Source organism: Eptatretus burgeri, chromosome 8 (assembly GCF_056783735.1).
Source record: "Eptatretus burgeri isolate ZD-2024b chromosome 8, Ebu_testis_v1, whole genome shotgun sequence".
Taxonomy (NCBI): domain Eukaryota; kingdom Metazoa; phylum Chordata; class Myxini; order Myxiniformes; family Myxinidae; genus Eptatretus; species Eptatretus burgeri.
Window position 1 is genome coordinate 84877670 of NC_140968.1, and position 22840 is coordinate 84900509.

At 42.5% G+C, this 22840-nt stretch overlaps 1 protein-coding gene across 1 annotated transcript in view; it reads left to right on the forward strand.

Annotated features, from left to right (window-relative positions):
* LOC147022196 (cartilage acidic protein 1-like) overlaps window positions 1–22840 on the forward strand; it is a 211402-nt gene that overhangs the window by 139420 nt on the left and 49142 nt on the right. The window contains exons 8-10 of the mRNA XM_085890487.1: window positions 1769–1851; window positions 6651–6751; window positions 20030–20198. Coding sequence (XP_085746613.1) covers window positions 1769–1851; window positions 6651–6751; window positions 20030–20198 — 353 coding nt within the window. The remainder of the gene's footprint in view (window positions 1–1768; window positions 1852–6650; window positions 6752–20029; window positions 20199–22840) is intronic.

Below are 22840 nucleotides of genomic sequence, written 5' to 3' on the forward strand. Positions count from 1 at the left end.
ATATCTCTCCGTGCATAAAACGAAGCAATCTCGCTGTCCCGATACGATGAAAACTTGTGTGCAGAACACACCTTGAGACACAATTGTCGAGAGTGGTCCGATAAATCTGACGTTCTGTTGCATTTTTATTTAGTTTATTCCTACTGTCATCATGTAGCGCCAGTAGAAAACAATGAAGAAAAGAGGATAATAAAAGAAAGCTACAGCACGTCAGATTTATCGGACTAGTCGGACGGAAGACGGATTTATCAGACTGGTCCAGACTCTAGAGTTGACAAGGAACTTGTATTAGCATGCACACAATGTATAAGTCAATGCGTAAGAGTCCCGAGGCTATAAGGCCATGTAATAGGACAGATAAATTTGTCTTTCATAGTTGTGCCAACATATTTTTCCCTGTTCATTTATTACAGCATTTTGGCTAAATGTTAATGAATAGCAAGCCAATGGAAGCAGTACCTTCACTTTAGAATAAACCCATGTATGTCGAGTGCAGCCGTACCTGGCTTGCATGTATGTGGAATCATACCTGTCCCAGCAGGCTGGTTTCAACGAACAATTCAATAAGCTGCAAAATGTGGGTGCAGGTTTTTCACATTGTTTGATTTTAAAATTATCTCCTTGCGCCTTGATATGATGCAATGGTAATCTTTAGTATTTTACTTGTATGTCCCTGTAAGTTTCTTTTTTAATAGAAAGGTTCAACAGTCACATTTAATATTTTGTGGACATGGTATAGCCCTTTATTGTGCATACATGTATTGGATCTGTACACGACTATGACAAGGTAGTAAAGGGATAAATAATTGCCTCATGATTGTTGTGCATACCCGGCTCAGAAGCAGAATTTCTTTTCTGCGAAACAATCACAGGAATTAATACGATCCGTAAGATAGGAAACACATGTGCACAATGCATTTGTACGTACTTTATATGGCGCACGACATCTCTAGTCAATCCACTCTGTGCGAGTTTCTGCAGATGACGTGAAGGCTGCGGTTTGCTGAAGTCAACTTTTTTTAAGGGGCGGGGCATAGCAAGTTGTGAAAAGCACCAGAAATGTTCGAAATATCGGTCTAATTATCCCATTTTTGATTTAAAAAAAGAAACATGGGTGATTTCTTCACTCGGAAGGCCAAGTTAATATATAAATAACCAGAAAGTTTTGAGTGACATGGGACCTTTAACTAAAAACCTTCCCCTGGTGAAGTGCCAGAAGTGGGTGCTGCATATTGGAATGTACTTTCCTTCAAGTGATTACCTCAAGCTGGCTGTGCCATCTTACTCTCAGATGTGGACGTGAAAGATCCACGACTGTCAATTTCTTCGATTTCAAATGATTTGACTGCATAAATCTTTCTCAATTGAAAAATGTAAAAACGAAACTCCACTTCTCAAACAAACACATCGAAGTTTGTTGCTTATAGTTTGTAAGTTGTCATTTACATACAGTTGAACTGGTTCTACAATCGCTCAAACAGACCTATGTAGGAGAAACTGCATGGATGCATCGAGACATAGGATGGTATTGGGACATCCCCCTCGAGCATTTATTATTTTGCTCCATGATGTTAAGTCCCATTATTTTTCCCCTTTATATCACCAGCCAAGGACAGCTAATCAAGCGGACGTCTTGGTGCACCCGTTTCCCCTATGCATCTCATGCATGTGGGTGTCAATATTCTTGCATAAATACACTATATTTTTGGGAAGTAAAGATTTCTGCATATTACTGATAATCCCTCAACATTAAGTGTTTGTTTTTTAGAGTGACACACAAAGCCGGTGGGCATATGCATATTGAAAGGCTGAATGTCGGGGATGCCGAAGAACCCGAAGGCACAGGCACTGGTGAGTCGTGTCTGACTGACAAGCTATATATATTCAGCTGAGTAATTTATTTTACCGACAATATGATCTGATCTGTTCCATGACCTTGAACATCATAAAGGCATCATATTGGAGTGTACCGAAATACACCGTGGGACACAGCCCATCTCCCCTCTATGGGCAAACAGACACAGTAGTGGCCATCTCCTCTCCAGGACAAGACTGCTTCAGACAATTAGACATTCGAAATTTGACCGGCGATGACTCTTCTACTCTTCGTCGAAAGACCCTGCACTGGATCTTTAATGCCCACCCGCAATCACCGATACCAGATGAGTCCCCAGATTAACAACCCTGGATTTTACCTATTTCTGAAAGCTCCAACAATTTCTGTGCAATCAGGTTATTGAACAATCTTAGCATCAACCATCACTGCAAGTCGATTATTCAACATTTATACAGCCACTGCCATTACATAAAATCATTAGGAAAAGCTGTGGATTTAAAAAGAGTGTAAAGTGTGACAGAGAGGTGTCAATTAATCATTCATGCCGATACCATATTCCTGCTCTCACAAAACACTCCATGAATTATTGTGAGATCTGGCAGACATGTCATGGGAATCTCATGAGAAATGTTTTTGTAAGTACGGTCACCACATATGTGGACGGTCTTCCTTAATCAGGCTTCTCAATACTTTCTGATCATCACTAATCGAATTTCATATACTGTACATGTTGGTGTGCCTGACGTCTTGCCTTGCCTTTTTCCACTATGTCCACTACACAACCATGACCAAACTTCAAAATTCCACCCACAATTCACAAAAATATGGATAACCCAAGATAGGCTGCATACCATCATTGGAGAATTGAATGTGCGAGCAAAGGCAACTTTGATCCTGATGTGCAATGATTTGCATTCGTTCTTCCTCTCTTTTTTCCCACCCGGGGAAATGCCTCCCTATGTCTGTCCAATCACGTCCGTCCCTCTACTTCTTCAAGGTTGCAGCTCACGTCCATCTCACAGCGACTCCCATTTCCATTAGATATCCTTTTTTTTTTATTCCCGCTAATCTCTTGGCCTACCGCCCCTTTTAATGTAAGTCATGTATGTTTGTCCATTGATTTTTCTGCTTGTTTTATTCTGCCCCTTTGCATGAACAAAAATGCCCTCATCTGCGATTTATTTTGTTTCATTCTTCCATGAGCCTTGACTTTGTATATACGTTAAAAAAGAGAATTTTCTCCAACTTAGATTATTCAAATAATTCTTGTCTCACATAATATTGACTGCTTTTTCTAAAAGACAAAAGCTGTTGAAAGCAACATTTACCAAATAAACTTTTCCGCTCTAACCAAAAATCAACAGGATTGCCGCTCTAACCTCTCGCACATCGAGCGATGAAGAATTTAATTTTATCCAATGTAGAAATAGCAGAAACCCATCCTTCGGTTTTCATCAATATGTCTTATTGGCTAAGTACGAGTTTATTTTTTCGTCTCTGTAAAGTGTAATGTTATTCATAACTCATTTCTCTTTGTTAATCCCCTTCTGGCGTCCAAGAGCAGTTGGGAACGACAGGGAAGGATGGGTACTGAGAGTGAGGGGTTGAGGACAGAATATATGTGGGGTGCGGGTGAAGGTTTGAGTGTGCAGGAGAATGTTTGTGTGTGTAAAGGGTGCAGAGGAAAGATTGAGTGTGTGGGGTGCGGAGAAGGTTTGACAGGGTGGCTTGTGGGAAGCATTGAGCAGGTGGGGGACATGAAGCTTTGAGCAGGTGGGGTGAGGAGGGATGCAGAAAGGGGGGACATGAAGCTTTGAGCGGGTGGGGTGTGGGTGGATGCTTATTAGGATTCCAGATTCCAGACTTTATTCATTATCAATGATGATTCTGCCCCATCTATGAAAAATACACATTGGCATCCAAACTCATTCTTAACTCAAACCACCGTACCTTCCTCCCTCACCACAATGAGGCAATTTTCTAGGATTTGCCCGTATTACAAAAACAGTTTCAAACTATGGTACTGATACCACATGTTTCTCACGTCATGGGTGGATCCAGTATTTTATAATTGGGTTGGGGGCAAGGGGCAAGGCTAAGTTAGTGCGACCACTTCCCCACATTCAAACAATTCAAAATATGCCCTTTCTCAACTAATATCTCACTAAAAATACAAACTTGAAATGTTACAATTTTGAAGTTAATTGTTAAATGCAGAGCACAAGAAATGACTAGATTTAAAATGAAATTAATGGTTAAGGCATGGAGGTAGGAATCATTCCTGATGAGAACAGTGAAATAAACCGACATTTATATTCACATGTACAAAGCTGTGCAACAGTGTTGGATATTTTGCAATTTTCTACTCTGATGCATAAGAAAACTGAAACATTGTGTTCAATGCAAATACACCTTCATGAAAATGAAAATATTATTCATATAACCAAATTTATACACAATATACTGGACCTTGATTTAAACGAATAGCGAATATGTCCACCTTTTTCATTCAAAACCATTAAAATTCTTCTGGGAACACTTTCAAATACTTTTGTTTAAACTCTTGTGGAATGGTGTTCCCCGCTTATTACAAGACCTTCCAAAAATCGTCTAAGTTTCTGGGATTCTTTTCTTACTTTTTCTTTGTCCAAATAGTCCTATACAGCTTCATTGATATAATATATTGCGATCTGGACTTTGACGGGGCATGCCATGCGTTGAAGGACTCCAGCTTCCTGTTTCTTTTGCAAACAAGTTTTAATTATTCCAGCTGAGTGTTTTGGATCATTATCTTTCTGAAAGATGAAGTTTGGACCAATGAGTCTTGCACCACTGGGGATAGCTAGTCGATTGAAATTTGTTTGTACCTTGCTGTCGTCAATATACCATCAATTTCAGCAATTTTTCAACACCACTTGAGGATATCCACTCCCAAACTTGAATTGAACCTCCTCCATGCTTAATATTGGCTTCAAGTAAGGTTCTTTATAAAGTTTCAGTTTTTCTTTATCTCACATATTGTCTTCGATTAGATCTAAATAACTGAAACTTTGACTCATCTGTCCAAAACACATTTGAGTATTGTTCCATATTCCATTTTGTGTTGTTGTGCATGCTTTACCCCTTTAGTTTTGTTCCCCTTCATAGCAGAGGTTTTCTTCCTGAAACACATCCTTTAAGTCCTGATTTCAAAAGTGACCTTCGTACTGTTGAAGAATGGATAACGACACCTGAGCCTTCTGCCAATTTTATTGTCCATTCAACGGTTGTCTTCTTTCTCTTCTTTCAGAATATTATCTTCAAGAGTTGCTCATCCTTGTTTGACACATTTTGGGTCTTCCAGTCCTTGGTTTGTCAATTGCTGACGATGTTTCTCTGTAATTGCTGATTGTGCTTCAGAGAACACATCTTGAAAATCGAGTGATTCGAGCTATTTCACTCAACGCTTTTCCTTCTTTATGCAAAACACAATTACTGTTTATGATAATCTTCCACTGAAATTTTAGCAATTTTGTTTTGATCTGTATTCTGCAGTATGAAAAGTGTTCTTTTAGCTTTATGCATGTGTAGAGAGGAACACCTGATTTTGATGATGAGAAAAACCTTACGAGTCATCAATTAGATTTGATTGGTAAATGTGATGGATTAGCAACTACAACACTTCATGTTAGATGCTCATGTATACAAGGTAGTTTAATTTGAGTTGTGATCGCAAGTTTTTGAAGATTCTGATCAATGTGAATTAAAGATTGTTAAATGACAAGCTTAGTTTCTTCTCACCAAAACAAAGATGCATTAATAAAAAGCACCAGTGGAGGCTTGGAGTAAAATTGTAAAAGCTCATAACATCCATGTACTGTAACTCCTGAACGTGTTGAAGACTTTTGCACAGCAGTGTGTAGTATGTAAGCAAAATAGTACATGATACATGCTGTGGCTTCTTTTTTTTTTTTTTTTTCTCTCTCTCTCTCTCTCTCTCTCTCTCTCTCTCTCTCTCTCTCTCTCTCTCTCTCTCTCTCTCTCTCTCTCTCTCTCTCTCTCTCTCTCTCTCTCTCTCTCTCTCTCTCTCTCTCTCTCTCTCTCTCTCTCTCTCTCTCTCTCTCTCTCTCTCTCTCTCTCTCTCTCTCTCTCTCTCTCTCTCTCTCTCTCTCTCTCTCTCTCTCTCTCTCTCTCTCTCTCTCTCACTGACCTGCCAAGCTTACAAGCTGCCTTTTCTCTTGGCTTACATTAGTCTTTTGTCTGCAAAATTGATTAAAACGTTTCTAAATTGCTAATCATTACGCACTCCACTTATGGATGATAGGCCGTGGTAATGACCTGTATAGATCCGTTCCTTTTTCATTTTGGGGCTTTACTCGATCATTTTGGGATTGGTGGTGGGGGGGGGAGCTTTTCCTCTTTCCGTCTTCCTCGCATTTTTGATCAACCGGATGGGATATTCCGCAACCAAGGACCCATGCACTTGACAGCTGATTCTCCTTTGATGAACGAATTTTTTTTTGATTATCTTTAATCACACAAGCTCTGCATCTCTGCAGCTTAAAGTGCAGTTCATTTGCCTCTTGAAATCTGATTCTGTCAGACGTATTACAGTCGTGACGTAGGAAATTTCCCTCCTTGCTTGGTAGTATTTCACTCCTGTGCACATTTCTGTAAGCTCATCTTTTTTTTACTGATTTCGTTTTTTTTAACCTCTCTTCTTTTTTCATCAAAATCCCTCAGCTCAGTTGATGCAGTTTTTTGCCGATTGCACAGTGCATCCAGAGCCTCGATTTTATTGCTGTTGAGTGTCTTCCCACCGGCCTGTATCCAGGGGGGGTCATCACTGACCTGGATGGAGATGGAATACTGGAGCTCCTTCTGTCCCATGGGGAATCTGCAGCTCAGCCATTAAGCCTTTTCACTGCCACGCAGGTCAGCCTCTCAGCATTCCATGTTTGACGTGAATTTGAGGGCTGCAAGATAATGTATTGATGACGATGAAAGGCATACGACTGCTTGCTGTTGCCAATTTTTTTTCTGCCAATGTAAGATTTCCTTCATCGAGATTGCACACTTACATCTCCACCGTCTTTCATGTGACAATCAGGAATTAATGCATCGTGTGGAAATGCGTTGGTGCCTCATTTATCATGTCTCTAAAGCTATTTACGCTCCCCAAGTCGGACTAATTCAGAAATAAGATTACAAAGCATATAATGATGCATAATGAACACAACAAGCTTTCAAAAAGCTAATTTGAATCAAAAATGAAGAGCCTTTATTCACAAGAAAACTTTTGTTGACAAAGGAAGAAGCCAGTTTACCAATAAAATGCATCATATCAACATATTACTTTCCTTATTATTATTATTATTATATTATTATAATATTATTATTATTATTATTAGGGGACCATTAGCCTTACAGGTACCCTATTGTATCTGTTCAGTTTTTTATCCCCCACCGCATGGCGGAAGGGGGATACTGTTATCACCCAGGTCGTCCGTCCGGCTGTCCGTCCGTCCGTCCAGCTGGCTGGGCGTCAACATTTATAGCTGTGAGTGCGATAACTCATAAACTGTTCACCATATCGATTTCAAATTTGGGTCACACATGTACCACCTGAAAAGGAAGAATCCTATTGATTTTAAGCATGGCCGGATCCAAGATGGCTGACTGGGGCGGTCGTCTGGCTGGCTGGCTGGGCGTCAACATTTACAGCATCAACATTTATAGCTGTGAGTGCGATAACTCATAAACTGTTCACCATATTGATTTGAAATTTGGGTGACACATGTACCACCTGAAAAGGAAGCACCTTATTGATTTTTGGCGTGGCCAGATCCAAGATGGCTGACTAGGGCGGCCATCTTGAAAAAAATGTTTTTTCGCCATATCAATTTGAAATTTGGGTCACACATGTACCACCTGAAAAGGAAGAACCCTATTGATTTTGGGCATGGCCGGATCCAAGATGGCCGACTGGGGCATTCCGTCCGTCCGGCTGACTGGGCGTCAACATTTATAGCTGTGAGTGCGATAACTCATAAACTGTTCACCATATCGATTTGAAATTTGGGTCACACATGTAACACCTGAAAAGGAAGAACCCTATTGATTTTGGGCGTGGCCGGTTCCAAGATGGCAAACTGGGGCAGTCCTTCCATCTGGCTGGCTGACTGGGCGTCAACATTTATGGCGTCAACATTTATAGCTGTGAGTGCGATAACTCATAAACTGTGTGGCATATCGATTTGAAATTTGGGTCACACATGTACCACCTGAAACGGAATAACCCTATTGATTTTGGGCATGGCCGGATCCTAGATAGCCAACTGGGGCGGCCATCTTGAAAAAAATGTTTTTTCGCCATATCGATTTGAAATTTGGGTCACACATGTACCACCTGAAAAGGAAGAATCCTATTGATTTTGGGCGTAGCCGGTTCCAAGATGGCCGACTGGGGCGGTCCGTCCGTCCGGCTGGCTTGCTGGGCGTCAACATTTATAGCTGTGAGTGCGATAACTCATAAACTGTTCGCCATATCGATTTGAAATTTGAGTCACACATGTACCACCTGAAACGAAAGAACCCTGTTGATTTTGGGCGTGGCCGGATTCAAGATGGCTGACTGGGGTGGCCATCTTGAAAAAAATGTTTTTTGTAATAAATGGAAAACCGCTTATCTGATTTCAATTATTTTTGGTTACTATGTTCCTCACCCCTGGGGAACTTTTTCGAGATGATGACCAAATGGTGTCTTGTTTCCAATTCACCTCCCTCATTATCTGGAATATGTATGACCTTTTTCTTTCAATGGCGGGGGATTCCCCATCTCTGATGGGTATATATATTTTTAGTTTTTATCCCCCGCTGCGTGGCGGAAGGGGGATATTGTTGTCACCCAGGTCGTCTGGCTGTCCATCCGGCTGTCCATCCGTCCGTCCGTCTGGGCGTCAACATTTATAGCTGTGAGTGTGATAACTCATAAACTGTTCGCCATATCGATTTGAAATTTGAGTCACACATGTACCACCTGAAAAAGAAGAACCTTATTGATTTTGGGCGTGGCCGGATCCAAGATGGCCGACGGGCGGCCATCTTGAAAAAAATGTTTTTTGTAATAAATGGAAAACCGCTTATCTGATTTCAATTATTTTTCAATGGTGGGGGATTCCCCATCTCTGATGGTATTTATTTTTTTTTATTCTTCGACTCATTTTGGGGTTTTTTTGTTTTGCTCGATTATTTCTTGAACAATTTTTTTCTCAGCAACCGCTTGCCCGATTGACCCAAAATTTGGAGGGTAGGAGTGACTCCCCCCCCCCTCAATGGAGTTGAGAATATCGTCATAATTATGACGTCATGGGTCACGTGGTATGACAGCCACTTTGGATTAAACGGAAAAAAATAAATAATTACATCTCTGAAACCACTGATCAGAAAAATTTGCAACCCAGCACATCACATTCCTATGACAATGGGGAATAAGGACCTTACAACGATGATGACATAAGTGAAGTGGTAGCGCAGTGAAAATTGATTTACTTGATCCCTTGTCATAAAAAATCTGAAACTTCATCCACATAATCTATGACCAAATAGAATGATGCACCGCAGCTTGATCTCTCCGACATCGTCCCCAGAATCCAGTCCATACAAGTGCTGAAAAGTGTGGGGACCAGTACACACCCCTGACAAACTCCAGTAACAACTGGAAATAAGTCAGAGGTGGTGTCACGACATCTCACAGCACTCAGTACCAGAGTATAGTTTAGACATCAGATCGATCAGTTTTGGTGGCACCCCACGAAGACCAATAATTCTCCAGAGGGCATCCCGATTAACTGAATCAAACGCTTTACAGAGATAAACATAAACCGCAAGCAGCCCCTGCCAAAACTCTCATCTACATCCAGTGGGGACCCCAAGAGCAAGGAGACGGTCAATCGTTGACCTCTTTGGAGTAAAGCGTGACTGCTCTGGAAGCTGGTGCTCAAGCAGAATGTGGCGAACCCTATCTAGAATTAACCGAGCAAAGACCTTGCCCGGCACTGAGAGCAGCGTCACCCCTCGGTAGTTGTTGCAGTCTTGGCGATCACCCTTCCCTTTCCAGAGAGGGACAACAAGACCCCTCTTCCAGTCATTTTGGATGATGCCTGTGTTCCAGGCAGAGCACAGAACTGCATGCAACGACATGAGTGCAGCATTTCTACCAGCCTTGAGAAGTTCAGCATGGATGCCACAGATCCCTGGAGCTTTACCCCATATCAACCTGTTCCCCGCAGCCTGTGTTTCCATAAGCGAAGGTGGACCACAGTTGATTGGAGGTTCAGCAACAGTTATTGTAACACCTCTGACGTCCAATTTGATAGCTGGTGCATCAGCCTGGTACAACCGCTCAAAGTAACTGGCACAGCAGGCCTTCACTTCGGACTCCTCTGTCAAGAGCCTACTACCCTCTGCTCTAACTGCAGTTCACCAAGCGATGGGCTTGGATGAACGCAATGCGCGAATTCCCCTGAAAGCAGGACGAGAATCACTTGACCATAGGTGATGCTCTACCCCCTCATAGATTCCTCCCCCATCGGCCTCCTTGTCCACCCTTAGCGCATGTACAGTTTTGCGCCTCAGCTCCCTGAACAGCTCAGCTCTGCCATTCAGCTTGGCCCTGCAACTCTAGTCAATGGTATCCAGTGTCCCTTGAGAGAGCAAATTCTTCTTTGCCCTGCGATGAGTTCCAAGACATCCACCGGCAACATCAAGGATGGTGGTCTTGTAGGCACTCCACAACTCTTCAGGAGCTCACAAAGCACCCAAACCCCCCGTGTCCACTCAGCCTGTTCGCAAACTCCTCAGGTACCCTCTCATCCTTGAGCTTACCAAATCCAGCCTAGGCTGAGATGGTACCATTCTCCTGGATTTAAGGTGCAACTTAAGAGTTGCTACAACAAGCCGGTGGTCAGTATTGAGTAACTGAGCACTCCAGTAGACCCTGCCGTTCTGGATCATCCTCCAGCGACCATCAAGGAAAATATGGTCAATCTCCTTTGCCACACCGCCAGCATTGGAATACTCAGTCCAGTGATGAGCTTGTGGGCACTGAAACAATGAACCGGCCACCATAAGTGCATGACTTCTTGCAAAGTCAAGGAACTTAGTGCTATTCAGGTTCAAAGGTCCTGGCCCATGGGGAACAACACACATCTCATAACCATCCCTATCAGTTCCAGTCGATGCATTGAAATCCCCAAGACTAGAAGTGTATCTCGTCTGGGGCACTGATCAACCACAGACTCGAGCGTGGCGTAGAATGCATCCTTCACGGTGAGACCACTCGCCTCAGTCGGAGCATAAACAGAGACCAGAGAAATGACACCTAAGGAGTGACGAATCCTTCGTCTCATAATACGCTCATTGACCAGTGTTACCTGAATTATCATTGGAGTCAGCTTTTGGACACAGTGACAGCAACTCCTTGGGTATGGTAACCATCAGAATGACCAGACCAATAGTAGATGTAACCACCCACCATGATCTCGCTGCAATCCGGTCTCCGAACCTCAGAGAGTGCTGCTATATCGATGTCCAAACGCTTGAGCTCAGATGATAACAGAGACAGGTGGTCATCCTCTCAAGGATAGGACATTCCAGACACCCACCCTAAGGGACCGTCCCAGGTTAGCCCGAGGAGACCGCCGTCTGGTGGACAACACCTCAGCACCACTCCGATACACTCTCCCACAATCTGACCCAGGGATGTTACCCCGTGGTTTCCCTCCTTTCATCAAAGATTGGGGGTCCCGAAGGCTTTTCCCCAATCCCATCATCCGGTGAGCTGCCTTGCGAAGGGAAGCTGTACAGGAGGTACTCCCACAGAGTGCGTTTTCAGATTTCTTTGCGTTTTTGTGTTTTGCGGAATGAAGGATTTTACGGTGGCTGGAGTGCAAATCCTGCCACCAACCTCCTAATAATAAGTAACCCAACTGTAGGTTGATGTCCACAGACACAGTTGGGCACTAGATATGGATGGCCGTTGGCTCACAAGGATCTCCTCCGCCCTTTGACAGGTTTTGTTTTAATCCCGCTGGGTGTCCATATCCAAACACCCTCCTCACCAAAAAAACCTGGTGGGGGAGATGGTTTAGTCGCCGACAACCCGACCATGGAAAAGGTTAGTGCAGGTTTACATGATACCTGTAGTAAGTCACAGATCTAATCTGGCCTGACCTCACAGATCTAATCCATTACAGCTGGATAGATTGAGGGAAAACTTCAGAGGCATGTTCCCCATGAGTTTGGGATACTAGGATAATAAAGAATAATTGATCGGTCATATGGTTCGGAGGTAAGCTTGGATTGAAGAAAAATATTAAATTATGTTTTCTCTGGAACCACTTATCCGATCGAAGCAAAATTTACCAAATATCATCTCCCACCATTGCTTCATAAAATATTAAATGATGCCATCATAGGTAATGTGGTGTGGCAGCCATATTGGATCGAAAAACTAACCTTATCCGATCAAAACAAAACTTCACAAACATGATCCTCTACACACTACCGTAGGTCACGTGATTTGGCAGCCATGTTCATTTGAAAACCAACGTTTGAAAACCAGCCTAGGCTGTTCACCACCACCTCTTATCATCCCCCATCCAAATCCTCGATCTTTTCTACCCCCGTTAATCCACCCAAGCCCACTTCCTTCAAATTCCCCTGCTTTCCTTCCTGAAAGTCCCTGTATTGTCCATCTTCTATTCCCCATGTTCCCCATCCCATCACTCTCCCTTCCACAGATCTCCTAATGTGTCTGTTCCCCACTGTTTTGTCCCTCCCACTCCCGCCCCTCTTGTCTCATGGCCCGTTGATGTGCGTTGTGTGTTGGCTCTCACACGAGCCTCGATAAGGTTTACAAAAAAAAACAAAAAAAAATAAAAACAATGTCACCCGTAGGGCCGTATCTTGCCAAAAGGTGACCACGTGTGACTTCTTTAAGGTCACACTGAGGTGAACAGAGCTGCTATCTACCAGGGGCGACTCCTTGAGGAATATCTGCCCACGAGAGATTCCTATGAGAATCGTTCTACAGAGTAACCATGAAAAATATGTGTTTGCCTCATAACGTCTCCAAATGACGTCATGATATCTCAAGCTTGATATATCTAGAAAGCACTCATTGAGGTGTTCAATTTGAGGTACTACACGATATGGTTCCTAAAACTTGAAAATTTGACCTTGGGGTCAAATATGTTTGACCCCAGGCACTAACCATGAAGGTCAAGGCCAATCGCCACCAAAAACTAATCAGCTGAGTGCCAGACCATATACTACATTCCCATAAAGTTTGGAGACGATTCGATTAAAATTACTCAAACAATAAGGGTTTCGTCGACTCCCCTGATTTGCGACAGTGACCTTGACCTTTGACCTTGACCTTCAAAATTTTATGCGCTGAAAGGGACCTCTATAGGCCTCTGATATGCGAAGTTACAAAAATTTCCAATGATAACTGTGCTCTGCAGAGTGATTTATACGTGATTACAAAAAAAAAAAAACATGAAGGTCAAGGCCAATCGCCACCAAAAATTAATCAGCTGAGCGCCAGACCATGAACTATATTCCCATGAAGTTTGAAGACGATCCGATCAAAATTACTCAAAAAATAAGGGTTTCGTCGACTCCCCTGATTTGCGACAAAGTGACCTTGACCTTTGACCTTGACCTTCAAAATTTTGTGCGCTGAAAGGGACCTCTATAGGCCTCTGATATGCGAAGTTACAAAAATTTCCAATGATAACTGTGCTCTGCAGAATTTTTTATACGTGATTACAGACAAACAAACAAACAAAAAAAAAAACATACAAGCTGACTAACATATCTTGCAAAAACTTCGTTTTGGCAAGATAACAAAAACACTTTCAAAACCATTTTCTCTGCAACGGCTTAATGCATCAATACGAATCACAACACATTACGTGGAGCAAGGAGAGTGGATCATAACTGCAAAGTTTTGAATCAATCATGATAGTAGTTTCCAATTATTTTATTTTTTCCCATGAAACCATTGTGACTGCCAAACCACGTCGGAATACGTCATTGTTCAATTAAAATATATTCATCAAGGGTAGTGCATCATAACTGCAAAGTCCAGTATTGATAGGTCATTCGGTTTCAGAGAAATAATTATTTTATCATACCCAAGAAATCATATCTTCTTCAGTCATACCCCACGATACGCTCAGGATGCGTTCCTGACAAACCGAAATGTATCGCAAATCAGCTTGTTGCAAAACAAGTTTTCCCAGAAGAATAATGTTATAAATCGGAGATATGTTCCTGAAGAATGTCAAAAACCAGCATTTTCCCAAAATAAGAGTTCTAAAGATATAGTTGTGCTTATTAATGAATAAATAGCTGTTGTAATGATTAATAAAGTGCATAATAAAAGTATGATCAGATTTTTAACCACGGTGCACCGAAAGAGGCGGATTAAACAGTCATGAGGAGGTCATTTGGCCCATTATTGCTGTGTTGCACTCCAGAGTTAATTTATTTACTTCCATGAGGTAATTTCTTTACTAACCCTAACACTCCTTTACACCCTGTATGGCCTGTAGAGCCCATTAGACCCTTTACACCCCTTAGACCGTTCAATACCCATTTAGACCCTTTTGAGACGGTTAGACCATCTTTGACCCTTTTGACATTTTTCAGACCTCTCGACCTTTTCAGACCATTTGGAGACCTCAGACCACTTTTGCTCTTTTGCACTTCAGACCCATTTGTTTGTTTTTTCTATACATTGTTAAGGCTCGTATGAGAGCTAATACACAAAACACAACAAGGGGGGCATGAGACAAGAGGGGTGGGAGAGGGAAGGACAAAACAGTGGGGAACAGACACATTAGGAGATCTGTGGAAGGGAGAGGGATGGGGCAGGGAACATGGGTGTATACCAGGTGGACATTACAGGGACTTCAGGAAGGAAATCAGAGAATTTGATGTCGGTGGGATTGGGGTAGATTAACGGGAGTCAAAAAGATCGAGGTTTTGGATGGGGGGAGTTAAGAGCTGAGGGTGAACAGCTGTTTTGAAGGCCTGGGGGAAAAATGGAATTGAAGAGAGTGTGGGAGTTTATTCCAAAAGCGGGAAAAACGAGGAATTAAAGAGTGAAGGTGAGCAGTGATTCGTGATTTTGGTAGTTTGACCAGAAGGGGGTTGTTGGCGGACCTTGAGCACCCTGCAGAAATATGGTGGGGACAAATCGCAGACAGAGCAGGGGGGGCAAGACCGGAGAGGAGATGGTAGAAGACGGAAAGACCACCGACCTGCCTGCGGTGAGAGACTGAGATGCCCAAAGGCTCAGCCTCATCACGGGAGATACCAATGATTCTCAATGCCTTGGTTTCCATAGCGTGAAGCCGAGAAAGGTGAGGGGCAGGAGCACCAGCCCAGAGAGGGGGAGCAGTACTCCATCAGGCTGTGGACGAAAGCTTTGTATGTGGTCAGGAGTTCAGATGGGCTGAGGAAGGACTTTGCATGATGGAGGATTCCCAGACTGGCTTTGGAGGTCAGGTTGGAAATGTTGGAAAAGGTTGGAAGGCCAGGTTGGAACACATAAAATTTAGACCCATTTAAGACATTTAGACCCTTTAAACACTTTAGACTCCTTTATGACCCTTAAAACACTTTTGATCCTTTTTGACCTTTTAAAACCCTCAAGCCACTTTCGACCCTTCTCCACCCTTTAGAAAATCGAAAAAGATTCCCACGAAAAACATTTTTGACGGGGTTTTTCATGCACCATTCGCGTTGCATAACAAGTTGCGATGACAAATTGAAACTGATACCCCAAATGAAACTGATGTAGAAAAATGAAACTGAAATGACTGATCTATGGATCATTGAATGGGAAACGAGAATGAAATGCTGTGAGAAATACTGAATGAAAATTGGCGAAAGCAAAACTATGGGGAGTATAGAGAGAGGGGGAAGATTGGGGACTGAAGAAGCGATGTGGAGAGGGATAGATGCCTGTAAATGGTCGCATGGCATGGAAAGAACTTTGGTGATCTTCCATCAGGCAGTAGGCCCAAAACGTACCTAAATTAGTTTCCCAACGAAGCTTTCATAATATCACCCTCACTCTGAAGTAGTACTTCAGATGTACAACAAGCATGAATTGGAAATCTTCGCTGGTGGAATGGAACGATGTTGGTAAGGTTACCAGCTCCACTACTGTGAAATCAGCACACTGAATATTTACACTGAATTCCCTTTTCTACCAATATACACTCATTTGAGGTGAGACGTCGATGAGCCTGTCGATGATGGGTACCCTGCTAGTTTAATATAAAATTGAATGATTTTTTTTTAACCTTTAAAAGTGAAATACAATTAAAGCTCTTAGACTGTCAAGGAAGCATCATGGACTGGAGCATGTCCGGACCAGTTGTTGTGCAACACCGGGGTGGAACATATTGGCGTATGTCTGATGCCAGTGAGCGGAGTAGGGAGGTTGAGTCATAATGTATAAGAAGCGCAGAGTATGGCGAGGTATTACTGTGTACTGCATAGAGCTGCTCGTGTCTGTGTGTGAGTGGGTCAGAAGCGCCACCCATTCTGTAGGCCAAGCCTTTCCTTGTCTCCGCAAATGTCACAAGCACCGCCTTTTAGTTAGGACACGCCTTTCCCTCCAGCCGCCCAGAAATTGGGGCCATATGTTTTCTCTTCGCACAACTCAGTATGTTTAGAGGCCTCATGTACATTTGGAGACTGAACAACGCGTCTTCCATCATAAAATAAAGATACCGTTTTGAGGAAACAAACGTACAATTTGATTTCAACTCAAACAAGGCAATGCATGTTTTGTGTGCAACGATCGCAGCAGCGGTCTAATGTACACCGTCCAATGAAGGGATGTTAATTCTCATATTATGCAGAGGAAAGAAAATCGTCATCTTTCATTGAAAATATTTTATGCTTTCACCCGACTTTTAAAAGCTTATAAACAAACCGAAGGATATGTAATACAGGTGTTTTACGTGAAGTGAATAAACATTAACATCGGAATTGTCGTGATATACTGTACGTGCTTCCATAATCACTGAGTCAGGATGCCGCCGGGGAAATTGTCGAGAGATAGATATATTTTTATATGTACATGTACACTTTTATACAGTACACTCAACATCACGTCAGAGTTGATGTACATTTTAAAAACTAAATCAACACGTTGAAACTGAACAACGTATGTGGTTTCATTGCAACAAATGTTGTCATGATTAATATTTGACATGTTCAATGAAAAAGAACTGTCCTTTTGTCGGCGTTTTGTGTGCACTGTATGCTGTCAAGATGTCCAGGGGTATTTTCACTTACCAAGTCACGAGCTAGCGCTTGCCAAGCCAAGCGTTCCTCATCAACGGTTTTGAATGGAGTCCTTGCTTGAGTGCTTAAGCTACGTGGTGAGCTCTCCACAGGAAACGTTGAACTGAACCCAAGCAATTTTACTTGGTAACTTACAGAGAGTGGGGAAGGGGAAGGGGTGGGGTTGAAGGAGGCAGGGGAAGGGGTGGGGTTGGAGGAGGCAGGGGAAGGGGTGGGGTTGGAGGAGGCAGGGGAAGGGGTGGGGTTGGAGGAGGCAGGGGAAGGGGTGGGGTTGAAGGAAGCAGGGGAAGAGGTGGGGTTGGAGGAGGCAGGGGAAGAGGTGGGGTGGGAGTCCAGAGGGACTGTGATGGGAGGGGGAGGGGTAGGGTGGGTGTCCAGCGGGATTGGGGTGGGAGGAGGCAGGGGAAGTGGTGGGGTTGGAGAGTGCAGGGGAAGGGGTGGAGTGGAAGTCCAGAGGGACTGTGATGGGAGGGGGAGGGGAAGGGTTGGTGTCCAGCGGGATTGGGGTGGGAGGAGGAAGGGGTAGGGTGAGATGGGGCAGGTGATGACAAAGAATTGATCGGTCACATGATTTGGTGGCTATATTGGATTGAAGTAAAAAATTAAATCATGTTTTCTCTGGATAGAGAGGATGTTGTCTGTCAGGTGTCCGGTAAAAGCGGAGTTGTCCCAAAGTGTGAGCGGTGGGGTGGGGGGGAGGAGGCAGGAGGGGGGGAGGGAGGCAGGAGGGGGGGAGGGAGGCAGGAGGGATATGGTACCGATCCATAACTGCTCGTTATTATTATTTCCCTCGCCAAAGGAGAGGGTATTATGTTTGTGTCCGTTTGTCTGTCTGTCTCTCTGTCTGTCTGTCTGCAAAGAACTTTTGTGTTTTTCTCTGCAACCACTTGTCAGATTGAGACGAAATTTACACCACAGGTGTGACTATGGGTGTAGAATGATTTAGTCATAATTATGATGTCATAGGTCATGTGGTGTGGCAGCTATGTAGAAACAAGAAGAAGAAGAACAACGCGGGGCTCTCTTAGAGCCAGCGTTCACAACGTGACGCGGCTAAAAACGGAAAAACTTTGGACCTCTATCTCTGAAACCGCACAATGGAAAAAATTGAAACTTGGCACACGGAAAGTAATCATGGGGAATAAGTGTGATTATTTTCATGATGTCATAATTGCATATGTAGAACACTACATTTCATCAGTATGAATCATTTTGGGATAAAATGGTCCACAGGAAAAAAATTTGATGACATCATCGGTCACGGATTCACCAGACAGATTGTTTTTTTTTGGTTTTTTTTAATCTTCAAAAATCTTCTCTGAAGTTGCAGAACAGATCGAGGACAAACTTTACAGGTATTACCACCTATCCATGAGGAACAAAAGGTTCACACATATGTCATCATAGGTCACATGGTTTGGCAGCCATATTGGATTTACCCTCAAACCTATATAAATCTTCTGTAGAACAGCTGGACAAATCGAGGGGAAACTTCACACAAATGTTCCCCAAGCCATGGGGATACTAGGGTATTCACAAATAATTTATGTCACATGGTCTGGCAGCTATATGGATTGAGCAAAAAACTTTAAAAAAAATTATTTCTCTTGAACTGCTTAATCAAGCGATGTGAAACTTCGCAATGTTGATCTAATGGTGATGGGCAATATATGCTTTAAATCTCAACCTGATTGGACGCATGGTCTGGCAGCCAGAATTATTTAATGATTTGATGTGGGTTCTTTTTTTTTTCATTTTTAAAAAAAATAAGACTCACTTGGCTGTGCCTGGATGGGTTTGAGGGTAGAGGAGTAGCAGCTGAAATGTGAATCCTATCCAGCTTCCTCCTGATTACTTCATCATTGCTTTTTGCTTGTCCAGGTTCCTTCTGATTACTCCAATGTAGGACTGTACCTATTTGGTCTTCCATTTGATTTGAATTGAATTTATTTTAATCCCATTCTACATTCAATTGAATCTACTATAAATGGATGAGGTGTGTGTGTGTGTGTGTGTGTGTGTGTGTGTGTGTGTGTGTGTGTGTGTGTGTGTGTGTGTGTGTGTGTGTGTGTGTGTGTGTCGTACTTTTTGTCTCTTAATTACGTATGTCTATGTCCCAAAAAGTTCCTGAGGACCCAAAAGTCCCCAAAGACCCAAAAGACCCCCAAGACTGTGAAGACCAATGAAAATTTGGTCCATTGAACCAACAGGCCCACTAGTAATAATAAACGTCATGGGTCACGGTCAGGTGTCTGATCAAAGCATGGTTTCATGGTACCTGGTCATCACTACCAGCAGTTAGAAAGTGGCACTTCTAGTTGTCTTTTCTTCATTACATAACACACCAATAGACAAATTCCACACAAAACAAGTCCTGGCAAGGATCTGCAATCTGATTGCTCTTTTTCTTTGTTTGGTATGACTCAGCCAAGTTCAGAATTGAGCCACCAACCTCCCAGATTCAGAGCAGATGCTCCCTGGATATTGAAAATTTTTTGCAATGCATTTTCAAAAGACTAGACGAACTTGGAAGTGTTCTCCGTTATGACAACTGCAAGTTTATTTGGATTCCATTATCCAGAGCTTATGTCCCAACTTGTATTCGAGAATGAATATTTGACATGCAATGCATTAAACTCTGAAAAATTAGTCTCTGAAGAGGCATTTGTTATGACATTGTAAAAATTATTGAATACTATACTTGTGCATATTCAGTGCATGCTGGATTTGTATCTGCAATGACCAAAGTTGACAATAAAATCAACTGCAATTATACTGCTGTGTTTGAATACGCCATTATTATCCTCCTTGTACCAGGGCAAATGGAACAACTGGTTGAGGGTCATTCCTCGCACCCGAGCTGGCTCATTCGCACGTGGCGCAAAGGTGCAGCTGTACATGGCCAGGAGCAGCCCTCAACTGCGGATTATTGATGGTGGATCTGGTTACCTGTGTCAGATGGAACCTGTTGCTCATTTTGGTCTTGGTGAGGTTGCACTTTACTCAAATACCATGACTTCTTTCCCTTTGTATATAAAGGTAGGGAAGATAAATCGGTGACAAAATTGTGTGGCATGCAGAAAAAGGTCCACTCAAATGAAATGAAGATTAATCTATAAATATATAATTATTTTTATCATGGTAAAGGCCTGGATAAACGGGTTCCATCACCCTCCACCAAGGCCTCGGGAGTAGGAAACGCTGGAAAATCTTTGTACCTCCGTATCTCCAAAACTACTCCATGGAAAAAAAAAACATCTCAATTGCACAAAGCAGTATTGCAGAAGAGGTATGTTGAGAATGGCATTTTAAGAAAAGGAAGGAAATAGGTAAGATAGAGTGAAAGTAAAGTAGTGTAGGAGGAAAAGAAAGAGAAAAATTGAGAAAAGAAATTTGTTTGAAAGAAACTTGGTGGGGGAGGGGGTGGAGCAAAGGTTCCACAATTTTGCATATGTAATAGGTACATGGCCTCTAAACTTACAAGTAGTTGTAAATCAGAAAATGGCAGTGTATGTTGAATAGTATGATTAATAAATACTAAACTGCAGATCTCAAATATCAGAGTTTATTGTACTTGATACAATGAATTGCAATTTATTGATCGAAGATTTTCATTTGGCCTTACCCACTGTTCAACAATGGTGGCTGCAAACAGTCTGAAGGTAGACAGATGATCTAAAGATATTTAATAAATCTTCATTAAGCCTCTTGCTCGAAAGCATGAAACCTTCACCGATATTGAAGGGATGAAATGTGTTTATGAGTAGGAAATGCTGGCAATTTATAGTTAACATTTTAATATTCCCATCACTGGAGTCACGACTGATAGCACATGGTTCCAAAGGATGCTAAATGAATGCTTAGCAACTGCAACGCCTGCCTACCCTGAATTTTTTTCCCCAACGTCAACAGATCCACCATTTTAATTTTATGGAACAAGTCGATGGCCTTGATGTTAGAGATGCTGAATAAATTACTGTCATAAAGTTTCATACATTAAAACATTGTTTTTGTATTCTCATATTTGAACAATTATTTGCTTTATGGACTCTAATTAGTCTAGCCCCGAAGGGGATGCGAGACTATTCCAACGTGCGCGTGTGTGTGTGTGTGTGTGTGTGTGTGTGTGTGTGTGTGTGTGTGTGTGTGTGTGTGTGTGTGTGTGTGTGTGTGTGTGTGTGTGCGTGTGCGTGCGCGTGTGCGTGTGCGTGTGCGTGCGTGTGTGTGTGTGTGTGTGTGTGTGTCCGCATCTATACATTTTCGCTTTAAAAATTGTTTTCTCTGCAACCGCTTGTCCGATTAATGTGAAACTTTAAGCATAGGAGGGACTCCCCATGGAGAATATTTTATTGCTAACTCTGACATCATATGTCACATCGTATCTTCTTCTTCTTTCGGCTGCTCCCGTAAGGGGTCGCCACAGCGGATCATCCGTATGATCCGCATACTGATTTGGCACATGTTTTACGCCGGATGCCCTTCCTGACACAACCCTGGTCGCTTCTTACGACACAGGGATATGGTACACCTATTTTAACCGGGGTATACACCGGCCCAGTACACTGGTACTCATTTCGCTGACCTCGGAAGGATGACAGGCTGAGTCAACCCCCTGGTGTATTAATTCAGTGGCCCAACGGGGCTTGAACTCAGGACCTTTTGGATCCCAAGCCGCTGCCCTAACCACTGCGCCAACACCAGGCTAATATGTCACATCGTATGGCAGCCAATATTGTATTAAAGGAAAAACTTTGGACATAATTTTTTCCAAAACTGCTCAACAGAAAAAAATTGAAACTTGGCACACGTCATCAACTACCTATGGGATATATAGTGATAACAATGATGTCATCGGTGATGTTGTATTCCAGCCATAATTGATTGAATTGAAATACTTATCCAAAAAATTGAAACTTCATATGTCTGATCTACGACCCGATGGGAGTGCAGAATTAAACTGATGACATCCATAACTCATGCCAAGAAATTATGTGACAGCAAAGGGTGCACAGATGATACGGGTGGAGTGACTCATTAATTTTTCTTTATATTTTGCTAATATTTATAATAAAGCAAATGTGTGAACACGAGTTGCTAATCACTGGAGTCCTTCCAGAGAGCCAACAGATGCAACAGATACTGAAAGGTTCTCTCAATGGGAGCTCACCATCAAGGCACAATTTGGAGCTTGCACGCTTTTCCTTGCAAGCCTTTTATCATTCTTATTCACGAGTCGCTCAACACGTCAATTTTTAATAGTGACCTTTGTTTGACATCACCAAGCCTATTGAGCGAAATGGATTTTGTTGGTTTGGCTGAACAACCATGATGATTACGAACGAGTTTTCTCCACTGCTTGCCGTCTTCGTTGCCATTTTAAAGCAAAGGTGTCTCGACGCCAATAAACTCTTTCTTCTTCACCAACCACAAGAGAGACTATGGAAGGATTAATCGACTGGACTTCGTTTACAATTCTCATTGCATTTTAAATCTGAGTGAGATTTATTTTGGTCTGGTTTAAACACCATCATCATAACCAGCACACTGAAAGGAATGATCACAAGTGATGCATTACTTATTAAATTATGTACATACAATATATATATATATATATATATATATATATAT